The 20,467-nt window shown below is 45.2% G+C and overlaps 3 protein-coding genes across 6 annotated transcripts; 1 reads left to right on the top strand and 2 right to left on the bottom strand.

Annotated features, from left to right (window-relative positions):
- Positions 1–1,135: 1,135 nt before the first annotated feature.
- Positions 1,136–11,582, bottom strand: UBR7 (ubiquitin protein ligase E3 component n-recognin 7). The gene is made up of 11 exons (XM_058806637.1): positions 11,371–11,582; positions 11,054–11,187; positions 10,857–10,917; positions 9,659–9,754; positions 8,494–8,547; positions 7,210–7,315; positions 5,987–6,171; positions 5,327–5,458; positions 4,781–4,943; positions 3,890–3,951; positions 1,136–3,099 (listed from the first exon to the last, which is right to left on the bottom strand). Exons 1-11 carry the CDS (start codon positions 11,533–11,535, stop codon positions 3,007–3,009), a joined length of 1,251 nt encoding a protein of 416 aa, XP_058662620.1. The 5' UTR covers positions 11,536–11,582; the 3' UTR covers positions 1,136–3,006.
- On the top strand, positions 11,443–12,956 carry GON7 (GON7 subunit of KEOPS complex). The gene is made up of 2 exons (XM_058806638.1): positions 11,443–11,963; positions 12,061–12,956. Exons 1-2 carry the CDS (start codon positions 11,720–11,722, stop codon positions 12,189–12,191), a joined length of 375 nt encoding a protein of 124 aa, XP_058662621.1. The 5' UTR covers positions 11,443–11,719; the 3' UTR covers positions 12,192–12,956.
- Positions 12,957–16,334: 3,378 nt separating this feature from the next.
- LYSET (lysosomal enzyme trafficking factor) lies at positions 16,335–20,383 on the bottom strand. 4 transcript variants are annotated; one of them, XM_058806929.1, is made up of 3 exons: positions 20,248–20,366; positions 19,817–19,914; positions 16,335–18,424 (listed from the first exon to the last, which is right to left on the bottom strand). In XM_058806929.1, exons 2-3 carry the CDS (start codon positions 19,849–19,851, stop codon positions 18,013–18,015), a joined length of 447 nt encoding a protein of 148 aa, XP_058662912.1. In that variant the 5' UTR covers positions 19,852–19,914; positions 20,248–20,366; the 3' UTR covers positions 16,335–18,012. The 4 variants fall into 4 exon arrangements, with proteins under 4 accessions (XP_058662912.1, XP_058662913.1, XP_058662914.1 ...); XM_058806930.1 differs by lacking the exon at positions 20,248–20,366 and adding an exon at positions 20,093–20,110 and having other exon boundaries at positions 19,817–19,877; XM_058806931.1 differs by lacking the exon at positions 19,817–19,914 and having other exon boundaries at positions 20,248–20,383.
- Positions 20,384–20,467: the final 84 nt, after the last annotated feature.

The raw sequence follows: 20,467 nt of genomic DNA, 5'->3' as shown, positions 1-20,467 counted from the left end.
GGGTTTGAAATGAGTCACTGATCAGGCAGTTAATACAAGTGGAAAGCATTTCAGTGAAGTAGCTCTGAGAGCTCGGGCTGGAGCCTGCCTGACTGAGGCCATGCCCTGTGGAAGGCAGTAGGGCTGCTCTGAGCTGGGCCTGGGCTGCAGCCCTGCGTGCAAGAAGTGGGTGTTCATTTTCTCATCAGAGCAGCTGGACAGATGTTCAGTACCCAGCATTCCCAGGCTGCAGTTTCCCTGCCAGGTATTCCAGCTGACAGTTCATTACATCTGGGTCTCAGGAACAAGTGCCTCACTGCTTCAGAGCACTGGCTGAAGTTCAGAAGTGTCATCTGGCCTGGTCCCACTCTGGTGTACAAGAGCAAAATACCGTGGGTTACATCCTGACACGGAGCACAGGTGGGTTAGGAGAGGGAGAACTGTGTGGTCCCACATGTTAATTACTGACACCTTCACTCCCACACCCAGGAAGATGAGTTCTAGGAGCTTCCTAAATTAGAAAATTTTAACATTTTTTCTTACAGACTGTCACTTTGGAGCAGTGCTTCTAAGCCTGCCAGCCTTAGAGGAGAGGAGGATGCCTGACCCCTTTGCTCAGGGGAGGTTTTTTGCATTGGAAAGGGAGACTTGGAGCTGGGTCCCCTCAGGTGCACCCTGCTTCAGTCCAGGCTCATGCTAGGAATGGACAGTGCTCATCTGGCCCTGTGCTCTGCACCTGGAGCCACAGGAATTCTACATTTGAACTCACTCCTTCCATCAGTGCTGTATTTTCTTAACTACAGCAAGGCTGGCACTGGGCCATAAAGCATTTCTGTGATCACTGGGGCCTTTCCTGTGCAAGACACAATTGCCTTTGGGTACTCTCTCCCCCACTGAGTTACAGAAACTGCAGCACAGAGGAAACATGACCCTGTCCTGCTCTAAACTGTACTTGCCAGCAGGCTGCCATCCCTTGTTTCACACCTGGGTCAGGTAGAAACAAAGGTCTAGAAAACCTGGGTTTGATTAGCCCCCATTGTGCACCTTGGTGGCTTGGCTAACAGCTCATCACTGGGCTCCCTGTCTGCCTGGTTCGAGGATGTAACACTACAGCAGCACCGAGAGAAAACAAGACAGTACACAGTGAAAAGTTACTTTAATCTTTATATATTGTAGTTAGATATGCAGTTACAGCTCCTGTAACAGTTACTACCAAAATAAGAGCATGTACAATACCCAGAGTTAAATTTAAAAGCAAACAGGAAAGGGCCCTGGGGGTCGATGACACATTGAGCATGAGTCAGCAGTGCCCTGGCAGCCAGCAGGGCCACCCATGTCCTGGGGCATCAGGCCCAGCATCCTCAGCCAGGCCAGGGAGGGGATTGTCCTGCTCTGCTCTGAGCTGGGGCAGCCTCACCTTGAGCCCTGGGGGCAGTTCTGGGTGCCACAATATAAAATAGACACAAAGCTGTCAGTGTCCAAAGGAGGGCCAGGAGGACCTTGAAGGGCCTTGAGGGGAAGCCCTGTGAAGAGGGGCTGAGGGCACTTGGTCTGTTCAGCCTGGGGGGCACTGAGGGCAGACCCCACTGCAGTTGGAGCTTCCTGTGAGGGGCAGCAGAGGGACAGACACTGATCTCCTCCCTGTGGTGCCAGGACTGAGGGAATTCCCTGAACTTGTGCCAGGGGCAGTTCAGGTTGGATGTCAGAGAAAGGTTCTTCACTCAGAGGGTGGTTGGGCCCTGAACAGGCTCCCCAGGGCAGTGGTCACAGCAGCAGCCTGACAGAGTTCAAGAAGAGTTGGGACAATGCTCTCAGGCACATGGTGTGACTCTTGGGGTGTTCTAGGCAGGGCAGGGAGTTGGATGTGATGATCCTGCTGGGTCCCTTCCAACTCAGCACAGTCTATGTTCTATGAAGCTGCTCAGCTGAGCATCTATGCTAAACTACTGTTTGTAAATAAAATGGTCAGAAACAGTTAATAGTGAGAATGATAAAAGTCTACCTTTGCTTTTCAAAAACCATTAACATGGAAAGGCAGAATAGTACCCCATGATATAGAAATCCTCAAAAACTAGAAATTTAATGTAGGTTTTGGGGTCTAACTACATTAGGCTCCAAACTTACAAAATCTTAATTTTTAATTGCAGCTACGTGTAGTCTTAAAAGTCAGTGAAACATCTCCTGTCCCATGATTATCACAGTGGTTATAAAAAGAACATTCCGTATTGTAACAAAATACCAGGATGCTGCAGTGTTTTCAGCAACATTTATAAAGTAGAAGAATTTGCTGTAGGCTAGTTTTTAAAATCAAAGCATATAACAAACCCCCCCACGCTTAGTTTGTAATTTAGTACCTCCTCCTAGTTCTTGTTTTTGTTCTGATGAGCAAATTAAGATCATCTGAATTTTTTTTTTACCACAGAAATCATCCCTGCCCAATACTAGAAATAAGTATTTTTAATGTATAAAACCAGACAGAACACTGTGTTGCATCAAGCCTAAGCTCTGCTTCCCCATTTGCAAGCAGCCCGGGCAGGCAGCAGCGCTGGCTCAGCTCAGCCCGGCCCGGCCAGCCCCGGAGGGCCGCGGCAGGGCAGGGACAGGGACAGGCAGCTCCTGCTGCTGGGGCTCACCGGAATGGCTGCAGCCCCGGGGCAGGAGGCAGAGCCATTGCGGCAGGAGCGCGGGCAGGGCAGGGCCGGGCAGGTTCAGCACAGCTCGGCTCCAGCCCTGGCAGGAACCGGGGGAGTGCAGCACACGCTGCTCCCTCCCGCCCTCCTCCCCTGGAGACACGGCCGGCTCTCCCGGGAATGCCAAGTCCATCGGTACTGAAATCCCTCTAAGTGCAATGTAAGGATTTGTTAAGAACATGTTTTAGGTGCTACAAATGAAGGACGTATTAGACAAAATGATGATGTTTCTTGGACAGCTGGATTTTGATGAGAAGCCAAAAACTGAAGATGCTTTTTCTGTTTGCCAGTGAACATTGTTTAGCCAGTTGTCCTTTCAGACCCAAACCCTCTCAGTCTAACTACAGTAGTACTGCATCCTGTTAGTGCGTCGCCTTTTCCGAGACTGAAATTCTTCAAAGAAGTGCTGAATGTCTTCTCTTTTAACCACCTAGGAGAAGCAGCATGAAACCCAAGTTGTGGTGGAAGAGCTTAATTAAAGGATCCTGTTTTATCTCCACACATAATACACAAAGCACAGAAAAACCAATACCCTGAAATTTCTCTGGTACAGCTTTCCTGTTGCACCTGAAGGAGAGGATTAATGCCCAAATTCTATTGTAGGTAATACAAACAGGGAAATGAGCTTCCCAAAGGCGGAACAAAGACATGGACCAAAGCTCCCAATGGCATTTTAATGACTTTGACCTCTTGCTTTTATCATCAGAAAATTTAACACAAAGCAAGATTTTCACTAGCTTGCTTCAGGTCATTCCAATGTAACTAAGAATGGCAATACAGCAAGTCAGCCAACAAAATGCAAGTGATACTTAATGATGGCATGCAAATTCCTGCAGGAAAACAACTGACAAGACTGACAATCATGGTCAGTCTTTATTCTTCAAAGGGTTTAGAGTCAATCTAAGAAAAAACAGAAAATTTAAGACCTTGTCTTCCTGAATATCTTACCTAGAGCAACAGAAGTTTGATTTTAATGTAAGAATTGCTCTCACTACCTTGCAGACAGATTTCTGTAAAGTTCCCATTATGTCTCAACAATGTCATTAAGGAATTTTCAAACTTGAATGAAATAAGGGATTTCAGATTTCTACCGTAGTACCAGCAACTCCAAGAGACAAGAAAAAACATTACAACAGAACATCATGGTATTCACCACCCAGCCCTCAGCAGTTCTTTAAAACACATTTTCTGGCAAACAAATTCTGGAAGTTGCACCTTACCGTGCCCTCATCTGCAAACCTCCTGAGATAGTCAGTCAGTTCTGTCTTCAAATCATTGTATTCTGGATGGCAAAGCAAAGGAAAGAAAACAATTAATTTAACATTGGCTCAAGAACATAACTTGTTCTACTTCCTCTTGTCATTTGTTAGGTTTACTTCAGACAAATCTAGGTTTGAATTAGATTATAAATAACAATAATGTAAACATGAGAAGCCTAACAATTTATGAGAATAACCTATGCAGTGTGAGTGTCTGTTGGGGTTGATTTCGGAGATCAGTGAGTGAATTAGTACAGGTAACCAACAGACTGGCCCTGCTCCCAGCTTCCCCCACACAAGCACGTGTGGAGCGTGGTGGGAAGGCCCAACCTGCAAGTGGGGACTGGGACACTGTGACACCGTGACACTGTGACACTGTGACACTGTCCTTGCCAGAGCGCAGAGCCCTGGCGGGAGCAGAGAAACAGCTCCAGGTGTAAAACACCTCAGCACTGCCTTGTCACTGTGCTCTGCAGCAGAGCCACAGGGCACACCTGGCTGGCACTCCCAGCCAACAGGAGACTGCCAAACAGAACAGGGTAAGATAAATCAGCCAGACAGAAGAAGTTCAAATTAATGTTTAAATATTCACATCACAATAAATCACTATCATCACAGTACCTAAGATGTTAAACAAGATGAAAGTTCATACACCATGCAATGTCTCACTGCAAATTAGAGTTGTAATGATGGGCCAGAGAGGACCAATCCTGACTGAGGCGTGCAACCTGTCATACAGCTGTCTGCATGTAACTTCAAAAATAATTTGACACTACACACTATACATCAATCTCTGCAAACTGCTCAGGTAAAGTGTCTTAAGAGAGACTCTAAAAATGAAGTTGTATTTACCACAGATGAGTTCCACTTGCTGCACTCTGTTCATGCTGTTAAGGGTGTCCATTAAAGGATCTCTCCTCTCTGTCTCTTGGTCACTGGTACCTTTATTTTCATAGGCCAAGACAGTGTCACATTCATCTGTCAGGAACTGGACTTCAAGCTCTGAATACATTTTCTGGAGAATGAAGTAAAATTGATGTGACAAAACTTCTCAGATGGAGGTGCTCTCCCCCAGTGTTTCAGAATCTCCTCTTAACAACTTCCAGTCAACACTGGATTAAAGCAGCAAAGAAAATACAAACATTTAGAAGCCCTTTCCTGCTATATTAATCCCACAGGATTCAATGTGAATCTTTAGGTGGAATGAAGGGAGGTTTCAGCATTAAGAACATTCACACAGATTTTACCTAAAGCTTCTCCTCAGTGATGGTGTGGGAGCTCCTCCCTGCCTGTCCCACATGTGTGACAGTAACGAAGAGAACATACATACCAAACATACATACATATGAAGAGAACATACATACCAAACATACATACATATGAAGAGAACATACATACCAAGCAGTCTTCACAAGTGCATAATTTGCTCCTCCAGTTGGATGGCCAAAAGGTGGCAGTATCTTTTTTTACAAATGGCTTGCTTTGGAGCTCTTTCAGCTTGCAGATGGGCTCCTCACTCTTAGTAACTACCTGAAATAAAAGGAGAGTGTTCAGTACTCCATAATATCACTTCAAAGAGACCCTGTTCTTTTTGGCATGTCCTTCTCCTTAGGCAAGAATTTTCTTTTGTCTCAAACATTTATTTTTATAAACAATATATTACTATATTACTATCCTCATGAGAATTCTGATGTGGTTTCAGCAATTTCCACGGGAAATTTCTGTATAAATTTTCTGCAATAACTGTAAGTATTTAAGAACTCAGAGCTGGACCATCATGCAAGTGCAGTTACACCACATACTGGAACAAACAGAAGTCACCTCAGTGTACTGGGCAGGTGGCTGAGAAGGGACAGATGCAGCCCATCTGCAAACAGACATTACACCTCTCAACAGCCCTGCCCCACAGCTCACACTGTGCTCCACAGAGACTGCAGGACTGAGGAGCATGGGAACAGACTGAACACCCTTCCCTGAGCCTGCACAGACTGAGGTGGGCTTCCCTTCAACTGTCAGCAGCATGAGGATGTGCAGATGAGAGCAGAAGGCACATTTTACCTCAGGACAGGCAGACCCAGAGCTAGTGGATGGTTCACTAAATTGTTCCAATTGCTTTTCCTCCTTTGTGTTATGGTGTTCCACTCCACCTTCTTTTTTTATTTCTTTCTTCTGCTCTTCACTTTCCTCTACCTTCAGGACAATCCCTTCATCTTCAAGGGAGCTCGCTTTGGTCAAAGGAGGAACTGGAAGATAGATACCCATAAATAAAAATAGTGTGCCAGAAAAAGTACAGGTCACTACAGGCATTGTCTCTGCTTCTCCTATTCTAAAACACTCTGCTTCCCAAAATCTAAGCCCTAGGAGAGGGAAGAGGGTATTTCAGAGTTGTTCACTACAATGCTTGTCCTTCTTGACACCCCTTGCAAGCTATCACAGTGTCAGTAACTGTCATGTGCTTTTTTGTCACGTGACTGGGTTGGAGTTTTTAATTTTCTCCAAACACACCTCAAAAACACCACCACAGATCAACTAAACTAATCTCTTGTTTATTTAAAACAAGTTTCTGTTTGATGCCGATTCAAGTATGGGCCCTGTGACAAAGCTGGTTAGAAGGAGGAAAACCAAAACCAGACAAACATCCTGTTCTGTACCATTTACATTAGAAGGAAAAGAACTCCAGGTAGCCATCCTTGAAAATACCAGTGAAATTTTGGGCACATAAGGAATCTATCAGCAGCTGACAGAAGCAGTAATTTTAGGACACTGTGAGAAATTAATTCTTTCTACAGAATTCAAGTCATCCATTCTTTTAAGTCCAGAGAGCTGGCGTGACCACAGGGAACGTGTGTCCTGAGCACAGCCCCAGCCCTACCCAGATTAATGTTAAACATTTTCATTCCAGGGCACTCTATCATTCACTCTTTGCTGCTCAGAGCATCTGTAAGAAGTGTTTGTCTCACTGCTTCCCTTAGGATGGCTCTTCAGTTCTTTGATCAGTTTAGACATTAAATTCCTGGACCCAAGTATTAAATCTTCACACATTTTGTGCTAGATAAAGTAACTAGAAGCAAGCAGCACTGAATCAAGATTTAAGAATGAAAACGGCTTTTTATTTTTTTTTCACAAGTAACTGCCACCCCTCATGTTCCACTGCTGAAGGTGATTGCCCAAGACAATATTATTTTTCCAACCACTTAAAACCAGTATTATGTCATTAACCAACCATGTATGAGAAATACATGCTCACAAAATACTGGCTCAGATCTCTTGACTTTCTTTACCTGCTAATTGGGATGCATAAGCCCATAGGAAATGGCAACGTTTCATGCAGGCCTGGCACACCATTTCATGGAAGTCTCCACTTTCAGGGGGAACTGCACCAAGATGCTGTCAGAAAGAAGTGAACACACAGAAGTGAAACATCTATATTGATCACATACTGAACTTGAGGAGAATTCAGTCCCAAAGTTGTCCATAAATTGATGAGAACTATTTGGGCAATTAGAAGCACTTAGTGGCTTTCTTCTGAAAAAGCATTCCTGCAAAGCTCACAGTATGCAGCACAACACTCTTCATGCATACACTTAATACAAAAGAAGTTTATCTACAAGAACCCATAATTGAAGCCAATCATATTTTTTTTACTCTTTGATCCTGCAATTTCAAGCATGGAATTTCACTTGTGCTCCTCAAGGCACAAGAGGCTGAATCCTTAATGCTTACCCATTAAGTAGGGCACCCACTACAGTGCTTGGCTGCTTTCAAAACACTTCCCTGAAGTTTGGAATCAAGAATGAACAGCACAGTCTGTTCCTTGCTACTTGAAGGAATAAAGAGTTTAAAAGACATTCTTTTGAAGGAAAAACTATTCACATAGTTGATAATGATGTGCCTCAGTAAGAATCTTTTCCTCACCAACTATGCTGATTAGAGTTTTCTGTTGCAGAAAGAGCTATTTGTCGGGGATGAGCCATTTGTCGGGTGCAGGGAAAACTTGGGGCGCTCAATGAGATCAGCAAGCTCCGTTTATTGAAGAGAGCATCAGACACTTACACAGCAAATAATAAGCTCATGAATATTCTGTAATTTACACCGTCCATTGGCCACACCACAACATCAGCTCTTCCCCATTCCTCAGGGGTTACATCTCCCTTTTCTCATGTCTCTTTCACTGTTTGTTATCATACTCCAGCTGGGCCCAAGGACACGCTATCTTGCAGGTGCAGGACTTGGAATTAGCCACGGCCTTGTACTTTTCTAATTCTTAGCTACTCTCCCAACAGTTTTCTAATTAAGGAGACAGTTATAAAGTTATTGCTTTATTCTGCAGTGGTAACTTTCAAAAAGGTAGGACTCTTCCTGGTATGTTTTAACTGGAGTGGACAGCAGTGCAAGAGTAGACTTTCAGTGCTCCTTTACATAAGCTGAAAACAAATGCCTTGGAGCTCCTGTAATAATCTCCTTTGAGAAGTACAGCACACCTCCCAGGTAAGAATCACCATACAAACCTAAACACCAACTCCATCCTGTGCAAACGGCAGTTCTGCTATTTATAGTTTCCTTACCCTTCCATGGAACCAGTCTTCACAAACTATGCATTGGATCATCTCATCTGGAATCTAGAAGAACATTCACGTTATTAGCATTAATAGCAACCTCCAGAATCTCTCACCAGTCTCAAACTGCAGTACCATGCAAATCCTGCTCAGTGGATTGCATTTCCCTCTTCACCCCTCACAGGGAGCTCCCATTAGTAAGTAGTTAGTGCTTTGTTGGCCAGTTTGCTCCCCTCAGGTTCAGCACATGTCATCTCTCTCATGACTGAGGCTGTGAAATCCCATTTATTACTACAAAACCAGTCTTCCCAGCAGGGCAAGACTTTCTCACAGAAAGGTGATAAAAGTTAATACACTACTGGTATCCTTCATCCTATAAACAGAAATGCATGGGCAGCTCAGCAGAAGAAAGATACTGATATTCACACTGTCATCAAGTCTGTGAAAGATGCCAGAATCAAACTTAACTGGACACCACACAGGACAGTATGAAATGCTTTGTTATTAAAAAACTATTAATTATTTCTTCAGAAATGTTTTTAGCTGCCTCTGAACTTGAGAGAGGGGGAGCTTATAAAATGGGGTTTTTTTGGTATTTGAAAGACTTGTGGACTCGTGCCTTCTGTGTTCTTTAGGACACCTGGTTCCTGTGACTGCAAACAACAGCATGCACATGCAAATGCAGTGCTGTGTTTTAGTGTTTCAGAGAGACAAAAGAGTGTTCTGGCTACCACCTGGGACTGTAGCTAGTGCTACAGGACAGGACAGACTCTCTCCATCCCAGAAGCCTTGCCAGAGCAGTGCTGCAGGCACAGGGAAGCACATTCTGATCTCTCCTAACACATGAAATGCATTTATTCTGCACTAGGCCACATTTCTCAAGGTTATGATAACCCTGTTCCCTAGGGGAACTGTGCAACTTCAGAGAACTGCAGCACCATTTTGTCCAAATGATGACTTGTCCTCCTCATTTGTCTCTAAGGCATAAACATACTTCACTATTAAAAAAAAATTATCAAGTCATTACTTCACATGACACATGAAAACCAATGTGGAACATAAGATTTCTTGAAGTGGGATCTTCCTTGAAAAGTAGCTCAGGGATCACCCTTTGCACAGTATCTACCATAAACACCATCTATATATGATCGCTACTGGATTTTGTATTTCTTACCTCATCTTCAGGATCAGGGTAAGGTCTTTTGCATGTACAGTACAATCCATAGAAGTTGTCATTATATTTATTTCCTGAATTCACCTTGCCCTTTTCCTAGGAGAAAAGAGAAAAAGTCTCAAAAGACAACACAGTAAAAACTAAAGACAGTAAATGACAAAAGAGAACCATTTCTGTTCCCTTTTAATTCCTAAAACCATCATTATTTTCAGCAGCCTGAATATACAAAAAGAAATATATTCTCCAGACACCTCTGCTTTACATTGAGCAGCAGATAGGGCACATGAAGAATGCTAAAGTTCAAAACTAAAGAGGAAAACATTCTGCTCACCCTTGTAGCAAATGGCAACCATGGTGTCAGACAGATTAATGGACAGATGCTGAAGCTCACTTAACCTGTACAACTGAATTTTCACTGAACTGAAGCAGAAGGAACAACCACGTGATCCATTTCATTGACTCAAGTGAGAAATGGTAACATCTTAAATTGTCACAGGTGTCTGTAGGGATCACTGCACCGTGACTTTGCTGACTAGCTCTGGATCTAATTCAATTCTCCCAGCACAAAACAGGCATACACAAAACCACTGTTTGTTTCAATGTTTGAGCAGCTATTATCCTGGGAGCACCAGTGCGAGCAAACCAAGCAGCATCCTGTTGCTGCCTCACAGAAGATTGAGACTGCCAGTTAATTGAAAAGTTCAAAATGCCCACCAAGGAGAAAAGTAGAGGCAGCTTAATACAGTAAAGAAACATCCCATCAGTAAGCTCTGGTGACAAACTATTAGGGCACTAATGCCATCACAAAGAAGGAAAGGGAATTGTCCCTCTGACAGCAGCACAGCCTTAAACTTTCTTATTGCAACTGCAAAATTGCATCCCAAAAGGTTATTCTGAAACAGCTTAAAGCTAATGAGATGTGTCAATGCAGAAACACCACAACCTGCTCCTGGAGGTGTGCTGGCCATGGATACAGAACTGCTGCCCTCATGGATGGCAAGGACCAAATGTTCCTTCTGCTCCCAGCATTTCCCTTTGGTCCCTCAACAGTTTTACTCTTTGCTGTAATATTCCCACCTTTTCTAACTTCCTGGGAAGACTGGAGGCACGGCATCAACCAGCACTGGCTGAGGCAAGGCACCACCCACCCAGGACTGTTATTTTGACTCCGAATGCCTGAAACCTGTCTGAAACTTACCGGGAGTAACTTGCACTGCAGATTTTTGAACTTGCTATTTCCACAGTCACAGCGGAAATTCCTGAGAGAGAAAAACGTGGCGTTTCAGGTTTTATATGAAGTGAGAACACGCTGGGTTTCGTATTCTGAACAATCCCCAGCAGTTGATCAGGAGCCACGAGGCTCCTCCACGGCCGCTCCCGCCCCCCCGCCCGTACCTCTTGGTGTAGAGCTCGAAGAGGCGGTGGGTGCCGTGGCACTCGTAGCTGCAGGCCAGGCAGATCCCCGCGGGCTCGGCGCCGGGCGGTGTGCAGGTGCTGCAGGCGTAGAGGGCCTGCCGCTTCACCGCGCCCTGCGGGAGACACCGACCGACAGACAGACAGACCGACGGACCGTGGCGTGAGGGGCGCTGAGGCGGGGGGGCTGCCCTGCCCTGCCCCGGCCCGCCCGGCCCCGCGCCCCCAGGCCCCGCCCCTGGTCACGCCCCGGGCCCAGGCCCCGCCCCCGGCCCCGAGGCCCCCGGCCCCGCCCCCACCTGTGAGTAACTGCAGCGCTCGTGGTCGCTGCCCCCCAGCACGGCCCGCGCTTCCTTCTCCAGCTCCTCGTTCTCCGCCAGCACCTCCGCCAGGGACACCACGGGTTCCTCCGCGCCGCTCCCGCCGCTCCCCGGCTCGGCGCCCTCCGGAGCCGCCGCCTCCATCGCCGGGACGCGAAGGCCGAGGAGCGCGAAGCGAGGCGGGAAACGCGGGCCCGAGGAGGCGCCAGGGGGCGCCACAGCGGAAGCGGAATGGCGCGCGCCCCACGTGACCGTGGGCGGCGTGTCACGGCGGGGCGGGGCGGCCCGCACGTGACCGGCGGGGCGGGCACATGAGCGGCGGGCGGTGATGGCGGAGCTGGCGGCCGAAACGGAGCCCGAGCCGGGCCCGGGGCGCGATCTGGTGGCGGAGCTGCGGGGCCGCGATGGGCGGACGCGGACGGTGCGGGTGCCGTACCCGGCGGCGGCGGAGGGCGAGGCCGCCCAGCTGCGCGGGCTGCGGGCGGCCCTGAGCGAGCTGCAGGAGCGGGTGGTGGAGCTGCTGGCGCCGCTGGTGCAGGAGGAGCGGGCGGCTGCGGGCGGCGCGCGGCGCGGTGAGTGGCGGGGGGTGCGCGCCGAGAGGGCTCCGCCGGGCCCGGGGCGCCGCCCGCGCCCCGCACCGTTCACCCGCGCCCGCCCCAACTCCGGCAGGTGCTGGCGGGGATGACGACGACGACTACGATGACGAGGAGGAGGATGAAGGCGAAGACGAAAACAACGTGGACGCGGCGGCGAGCGGCGATGACCCTCCCGTGAAGCGGACGAAGGTGCAGCAGCCGTGAGGGCGGCGCTGGAGGCCGGGCCTGCGCCCGGACAGGCTGTACCGACTGTAAGTGTCCCGGGCCCGCTGCACGGAGCCGCTCCCGCCGCGCTGCTGCTCCGTTTAAATGCGAAATGTCCATCCCGACACTGCTTTAATACGGAAGCCTTTCCCAAAGGATGCGCCTGGGTGTGAGCAGCGTATTGCTTACAGGGTGCCAGTGTTATGGTGGCGCCAGTTTTTTGTAAATTAGTTGGCAGGTACAGACTTTTCTCACAAATTTTCTGATTGGTATGTTTTTTAATAACTTATTTTGAGTCACAGTATTTCTTCGTGTGACACCACTTTTAAAATAAAGCAATAAAACCTGAAAAGAGTTATTTTGTTAAATATGATCTTTGAAAGACAGCTTGTGTTTGTATGGAGAAAAAGCAATATAAGACCACTATAAGTGTCAAAATTAACAAGCATGTACAGGACTGTGCCTGTTCCTGTACAGTCCTACCGTGCAAGATTATTTTTACCTATCATCAACAAGGTTTGGTCACCTGTCAGTCAAGAAGCTTCTGTGAACAGGTATAAAACACCCTTGATAGTCATTTTATAGAGCCTAAGGCCTGAGAGTTCTCTAGCAGAATTTAACTGCCTGAATGAATACTGTGAAAAGTACTTTGGGGGGTTATTTTCATTTTCTTGTGTTCTCTGGACACAGTTTGTTTATATATTACGGGACCTGAGCAAATCTTGAGACTTACATATGTAGGACAAAGTGTGGAAATAAATGAACTTTTACGAGGACAAAATTGTCTGCATTCGTTTGAAATGCAGGGAAGAGCCAGAAATGAGGTCCAGTAGATGTGTCCTTGACATTTATGTACTCAGATACTCTAAGATACTCTTGGCAGATGGGATAGAAGCAGAACTGAAAAGACCAACTCAGGTTGTACACCTGTTTTCCCTTTTCCTCCAGACAAACCTTCCAGAAATGGTATGAACTGTCTAATGGCTGATTAGCAACATTTAACATTAGGCAAGAATTTGTGGCCTTTACCTATAAACTGTGTAAACACTCCACTGGCATGTCATGGACTGAAAATGTTTGGTCTAAAGCAACAGATCCTAACTTAGCACAGAAGTGCAGGTAACATTCTAGTAATGGGATGCTTTTTTTTTTTGGTCAGCCTGGACACAGGAATATGCTGCACCTAAGCTCCAGAAAATACCAATGATTATTGAGTCAAAAACTTAATACTCAATTTCTGTCTTTAAAGAATCCTTGCTAGTCCTTGTAGCTACCAAAACTTTGAAATTACAAAAAGAGCACTGGAGCTTCAGGGAATCTTATGCATCTCTTGTAGGTTGGCTTGTGGCAAAAGTGCCCTGACTCAACAGACTCCATTTTTCTGAGTGTTGGCTTGGGAAGCTTCAGTGTGATGTGGTTCCCTACCCTCCCAATCCCCTACAGCTGTGTTCTTAACCCCATCTGGAGAGCCCCATAGTTATCTGTGGCCCCAAATTTTAGGCAGAGGAGGTAAGCCTCAATGGAAAAAAGATGCTGTATTCTTCACCTCAGAGAGAAGCAGTGCTGTTGTACCTAACCAGCCTTCAAGGGGGCACAGAACAAGCTCAGCTCACCACATCTGCACTGCTCAGTGCACTTTGTATGTCTTACTGATAGAACTTGGTTTTACTGGCCCAAGGGAGCTCAATGGATTTCCTCACTAAAATAAAGGGGAGAATGCTGGTGTGTTTGTATGGAATTAAAAGAGCTGATGTGATATTAAATTCTTGGTGGTTAGATGATAACCAACTACTTTTAGTAGTTACAAAACATAACAAAAAATGCCAAAGCATGTCTCCTTCATAAAGACTGGGATTATATGACGTACTCTATTGTTATTGTTTTGAAAAACTGAACTGCTGGTTCAAACAACTTCGAGGCTAAATTCATGAAGGAACTTAACAGATTGCAATGTTCTGTGTTAAAAAAAAAAAAAAGCTTTAAGTCTCAAGTATGCAAGGCACTCAAGATAGCTCTGTGAGGGAGAGGAGGTGATCCCATTATGCCCAGTAATTGGTGCATTGTCTAAAAGTGCAGTGCCCTTCCTATTTCCCAGGAGAGGGATCCACAGTCATCACTTTCATTAAAGGATTTGAATGCCATTCACCCATGGCAGCCCATCTAAAAGGTAACTTATCCATAAGTTACCATCTTACCATCCATAACTCCATCTTCAAAGGTAACTTATCCATAAGCTATCATGAGTATCAGGTTCTCTGTGAACTACCCAGTAGTCTGGGAGCTGGGACATCATGAGCCTCAACTTGGTGACTGGGTGAGCACTCAGCACTGTGAACACCTGAGCAGTTCTTCACCAGCCACATGGGCTAGACATGGGCCCTGAGGGCTGAGTTGAGCAGATGCACCTTCTTATGGCTGTAGCATGTTCTTTCTTCCCAAAGAAACCTGCACCATCTTTAAAGAGAACTAAGATAAATCAGTTCTTAAAATTTAACTACACAATAAAATTATTAAACTGCTTTTGTGCATTAGGTCATTTGTAGAAAAGTGGTTCTCATCAAAGACTGTGACATAAAAATCAGGATTTTTAAAAAAACTAGTATGAGAAACTAAAGAGTGTCCTTTTAAGAAAATAATGGACCAGGCAAGAGAAAATAAGGAGAGGTAATATGTATTCTGCAACAACTGGAATGTTTTGTTCCAGGGATAAATCAATCCTCGTATTTTTAATTTAAAAAAGGAATCAAGTTTGCAGTCCTACTTTGCTGCTGGAAGAAACATGCCACAAGGAACACATTTTACTGTAACTTACTTCTGTCCATGCAGCCTCATGTTGTGCTCTTCATTGGACCTGCTCCCCCATGGCAGGAATGAAAGACAGGTTTAGTAGCAGTTGTGGCAGACACATTCCTGAGATGGGAAGGGACTGTCAGGTAAAGGTCAAGCAGCTAAAGAAACTAACATTGAGACTGCTCAATTGACGTTCAAGGAGTCTGACAATGCTTTATCTTGTGACACAAATGAAAAAAAAGAAATCTAGGGTAAATGGCATACAGATGATCATTAATCACCCTCGTGTTACAGCTACTCACTTTGTTGGCAGAACATTAAAGCTCAGAATGTTGCAAAACTTCAAGCTTGATTATCCCAAAAGTTTGTATATGATGTAATTTTCTGTTACAGACAGGTCTTTGGTGATTCAGATAATCAGCCTTGACAATGCTTATAAATTTTCGGAATAATCAAGCTGAAAGTTATTTCACTACTTTTTAATACTACAGTAAAAAACAATTTATGATTCATTTTTATAGTCTTTCCTTTACTTACCCTGTTGGGAAGATTCCACCTGTTGATGTTCCCCTAGTGTCAAAAATGCTGGAAGCACCAGCAGAGCTAACTTAGCTCTTCTCCTACTCTCACTAATATTTGTATCCACTATGTTAATAGTTCTCCACTGCTGCTTTCCCCTTCAAGCTCAAACGCTTACACACATAGCATTTGCTTGAATCAGACTGTGTGTTTTTCTGTAGTTAGTTGCAAAGCAATGCCTGTCAACAGCTGGAATCCAAAACCAGGCCTCTGATGGCAAAGTCTATGAACATGAGCCCCAGTTCTGCAAGCCCCCACCATGCCCAGCACGTGCTCCACAGCCAGACAGCTCTGGTCACCCCACCAGGCCTGCCAGTGAGTTTGCTAAGGGTCACATGCTTGCATGACAGAAAATGAGGTGGTTCTTCCTATCATTTTCTATTTCTGATGCTTCCTCTTAGGCACTTGGCTCTTTGAATAGTTCCATCTGCATACAATGTAACTAGTTTAAAACTAGTGTGAAGTTAAAAACAGTCCAGCCATAGGTATCTCTCTTACACAAGAGTAAAGAAACAAGGGGATTCCACTTCATCCAGCAAGCCCCAAATTTCAGGCTACAAACAAGTAATTAGGGCACAGAGCATAAGAGGACAACAAAAGATGAACTGAACATGCACACTGAGGGAAGGACATGAGCACAGGCTATAGCAACTGACAGCCAGCACTGCTGCCTGGCACCAAACACCCAAAAATACCCCACTAAACCAAAACCAAACAACAGAAATGAAAAGCTATTGATGAGTATCTGCATTAATAGACATGTGTTTACAAACATTGAAAAGTTTTTATTTTATAGATAAATAGCATGGTGATTTTAAAAGTTGAGAAACAATACAACTTAAAAGCTCTGACTCCCCAAGATACTAACTATTAGTCAGAGTTTATAATTTACTCTTACTCCAGCACAGTAAGATGGCAGCTTCCTCCTTTTCATATTGCACTTAGAACTCAAACCCTTCTTGCAAAGGCTACATTGTTTTCAGGTCCTAGCACCAATGCTGACAATTGAAACCAGTGTCTCAAAGTATCTCCAAGTGCAAACAGAAAGTTTAAGGTATTGGAACTGCCATGCTTAAACACAGCAACAGTGAAAATAGTGTTCTCTTTCCAAAGCAAGAGAAAGACAACTTTCCAGGATTCCCTTAAGCAGTCAGAAATAGAATAGCATTTGTGATGATTAGATATGGACAATCACATACAGCTGAAATTATAGTCAAGGAGTTTAGCTCATAATTCTTTTGAGTCTACTGCTTCTGAGAAGTATTTTGCACTGTTTTCATATTTGTTACTTCCATCATGGCTGGGAAAAAAATTTAGTTCTCAGAAGAAACAAAAATGGACAGAAAGAAAGAACAGATTCAGTCTTATTCAAAATATGCTATTCCAAAATAGCACTGAAAAATAGAGGTTGAAACTATGGCAAAGAAATCTCAATGGAATTTCAGTATGACTGAAGAAATTTACATTCATTACAAGAATGAGAAGGTACCTTACTTCTTTGAATTTCTGGAAGAAACATGATTATCTGTTTTACAACCTGTTAGTAGCATCCCCCAAACAGTTAACTTTCCCAAATTCAAGGTTTTTCCTAATATATCAGTTGTCTTGGAGCACAATTTCCCACAATGTCTGAAGTGAAACTGGAATGGCCATAAATTTCAGCAACTTGTAATTTCATCAAGGAAGATGATAGGAGAAGGAAACACAAAAGAATTTTTGTGCAGACTACAAGCCAATGCCAGCATAGACTGCTTTTGATGTTGTAGGAATAGTTTAAAACACCAAGCTCCAGGCCTATGCCACTCCTCACTGCCTGCCTATTACAGTGTGGGACTGTTGTGACTGAAAAGTAGCCTACCGCAGAAAAAAATGTACTTTTTCCCTTTAAAGGTTTGCACAAACTTTATTCTTTGCTTCCTGTTTTTGTATCTAAACTTATTTTTAAAAAATTCATTTAAAACAGCACTGATGTAGATTATAAAAAAAAAAGAAAAAGCAAAGAATTGCGTTAAGTGCAGCTTTTATAATCACATTCTTAATTTCTTTTTTCCTTTTACATTTACCACAAAAGAAGTATCTTTTCATTGATTTCACTCCAAGGGAAAACATAGGAAATCACTTTTTTGCACAGAGGAGTAAAGTTGTGGACCAGAAACTTGTTTCCCCACAGGACATTTCAGATGGAGAGTTGCAATTTTGCATCATTAAGGCAAAATGAGGAATACTTCCATCACATGTCACACAGGTCTCTCCCACTCTGGCCACCGGACAGATCCATAATTAAAAACCTTTGTCATTACTTGTTTGTTTTAAATAGAAAACAGTCATTCTCTTCATTGCTTATCAGTTTGAAAGAAAAGGCCCCTTCCGGCCTTCACTCAGAACTTCAGTCTTGTGATTAGATCAAGCAAATGCAATTGCTTCCAACCAGCAACAGAAACTAGCAGTTGAGCTAAGTGTCAATTAGTTGTAATCTACTGATCTGATTAGAGGCCTTCACAAATGTTTGGTGCCGATTGCAGATAACAGCCAAGCAGATAGGAATGATGCAATACCCAACAGTTTTGGGATCGGCTCTCGTACAGGAATAGAGGAACAGGAACATCTGTAAGTACGGTATTAAAAATATTATCGTCCACAGCCAGAAGGGCAGGGATAGCAGTCGGACTTTTAAGGAGTGTGTCCATGTGGTTCCTTCCTGTGGCTCCTTGGGGTGTTGCTGAATGTGCTCCAGTGCCAGTTTGTTGTAAGTCTCATTGATTTCAAAGACATAATAAAAAGCTGCAGCACTGGCTAACAAGTACAGCCCCACGCCAATCCAGCCCATCCTCTGGCGGAAGTTCATCATTCTCCATGCTCTGCACCTGCAACAAAAGGCGACAGAAACATTCAGTACAGCTTGCAGAGAGAGGCAACAGATGAACCTTGGTTTGCACATGTTAACTTTCTATAACTTTTCATTGCACATTAGTTAAAACACACACATCCACTTCTGAGTTGTCTCTACATCACAGAAAATCATTACTCTGCCAGCAACAGCTTAATGGCAACAACATAAGAAGCTCCACCGATGGCTCTGGGTGGTTTAGGGCCTGCTGGCTATCAGGATATACCTGGCTTAAGCCAGATACTCACAGAATAAAACAAATGTCATCAATTGGGTAAGTTACTTACCCCATCTGCCCTCAATGCCTCTACACATAATGTGAGATTTTCTATAAATAAACAAAGTTTGGAAAGTTCTTTGATGCCTGCAAGACAGCCAGTAATGGCACCATCACTGCTTGTCTGTGGTGCAGCAACATCCTTTTCCATTAAGCCCTAGCTGAGTGCCCATTTATGAAGGGATGCTTTCAAACTGAACATGGCTTAGGCTGCACTACAGGGACATACTTGCACAAATTATTGGAGGCCCAGAGACATTACTGGGCTCAATTTGAGCTGCTTCAAATCTCCAGCTGGCTGCACGGGTCAAGGTGACTGGAAACACTCTTCAAAGCAGTCACTAACAGTTCAGCTGGAGTGTACCTCCACACAAATGAAGTCACCACCTCTTCCAGTCCAAACAGCCCTTGCACAGGGCAGGGAGAACCACTGCTTCTCTGCACCTAATTGGGGTTCTCCAAAAAAACCTGCTTTTTCAGACCTCTGGGCTTTTACCTTTTGTACCTTTTCCTACAGAGGGTAAAATCCATCTATGTAGTGCTGTTTTAAGAAAATATATCAGGCCTTTAAAATACCACACAGAAATGCTTATTGAAAAATGAATTATGCATAGAAAACAGTAACAATTCATGGAAGCATTAGAGAATTTACCATAAATGATACAAAATCATGACACCATTCTAAATCACCCTTTCTGAGCCAGACTAATCTGCCAGTTTTGTTGGCAATCCTGATTTTACATAACTGAGGGATATTCTCAATCCTGAAATGACCGAATGATCAAGACAGCCCTAGAGAAATTGTTCTGGCCCTCAGACTCCTGCATTCATGGTGGCTAAAAGAATCAAACATTCAGGGACACAAATACCTGAGAAGGAACAGTAAATACCTGAAAGGGAACAGTAAATACTTGAGAAAGCTATTGTGGATTTAAGTAATGTCAACTTCTCGTTCAGCTGACCCTTCTACATAACTCAGCTGCACGTTTCCCTTTATTACCCCGAGTCAATACGTTTAGTAGAACAACTCAAATTGTTGAAAGGAATTGTTAATCTGTAAGGTAAAAACTTGAACGCCAGGTCTGCGTTTACCCGCTAAAGAAGCTGTTTTTCCAGCAGTTCGGCATATCCGAGCTGGCTCACGAGTTGTCGCCTTCGAGGAAAATAAACCGTCACAAGGTATGTGCATACTGAAAACATAAACACTATCAAAACAGCAGCAGATTTAAGCAGGTAAACATCAGCGCGTTTTGATCCTGCCCTTGAGCAGCAGCCAGAAGAGGAGCCTTAGCTCCCGGTTATAACGAAAGAGACTGAGCTAACAGAGTCTTCTCATTGTTACTCTCCGTTTTCAGACCCAGCTCCAACCTGCAGCTTTTGGGCACACCCGCGACGGTTCTCGGACCCCTTCAGCGCACAGGGGCTCCTCCGGCGACCCCCGCGCACACCGCCCGCCGGACCCGCGCTCCGGGCGAGCCGCGCTTCGCCGCCGCGGCTCCTTCTGGGCGCCGGCAGCTCCTTACCTTCCTCCGGCCGAGAAGGAGGGAGCGGGAGGGCGGCGGCGGGCGGCCCGCTCCCCTCAGCCCGCGCCGCGGCGCCGGGAGGCGGCGAGTCCCGCGGGCCCGCCCCGCTGCCCGCCCGCCGCCATGGCCGCCCGCCGGCACCGGCACTTCCGGCTCGGCCCGACGGCTGCCGGGGCGCGCGCTGCATCCGGGGCGGGCGCCTTGGCCGGCGGCCATCTTG

This window comes from Ammospiza caudacuta, chromosome 6 (genome assembly GCF_027887145.1).
Source record: "Ammospiza caudacuta isolate bAmmCau1 chromosome 6, bAmmCau1.pri, whole genome shotgun sequence".
In the NCBI taxonomy this organism is placed as follows: Eukaryota; Metazoa; Chordata; class Aves; order Passeriformes; family Passerellidae; genus Ammospiza; species Ammospiza caudacuta.
The sequence above is the reverse complement of the archived record's forward strand: the minus strand, read 5'-3'. Positions and strand labels throughout refer to the sequence as shown.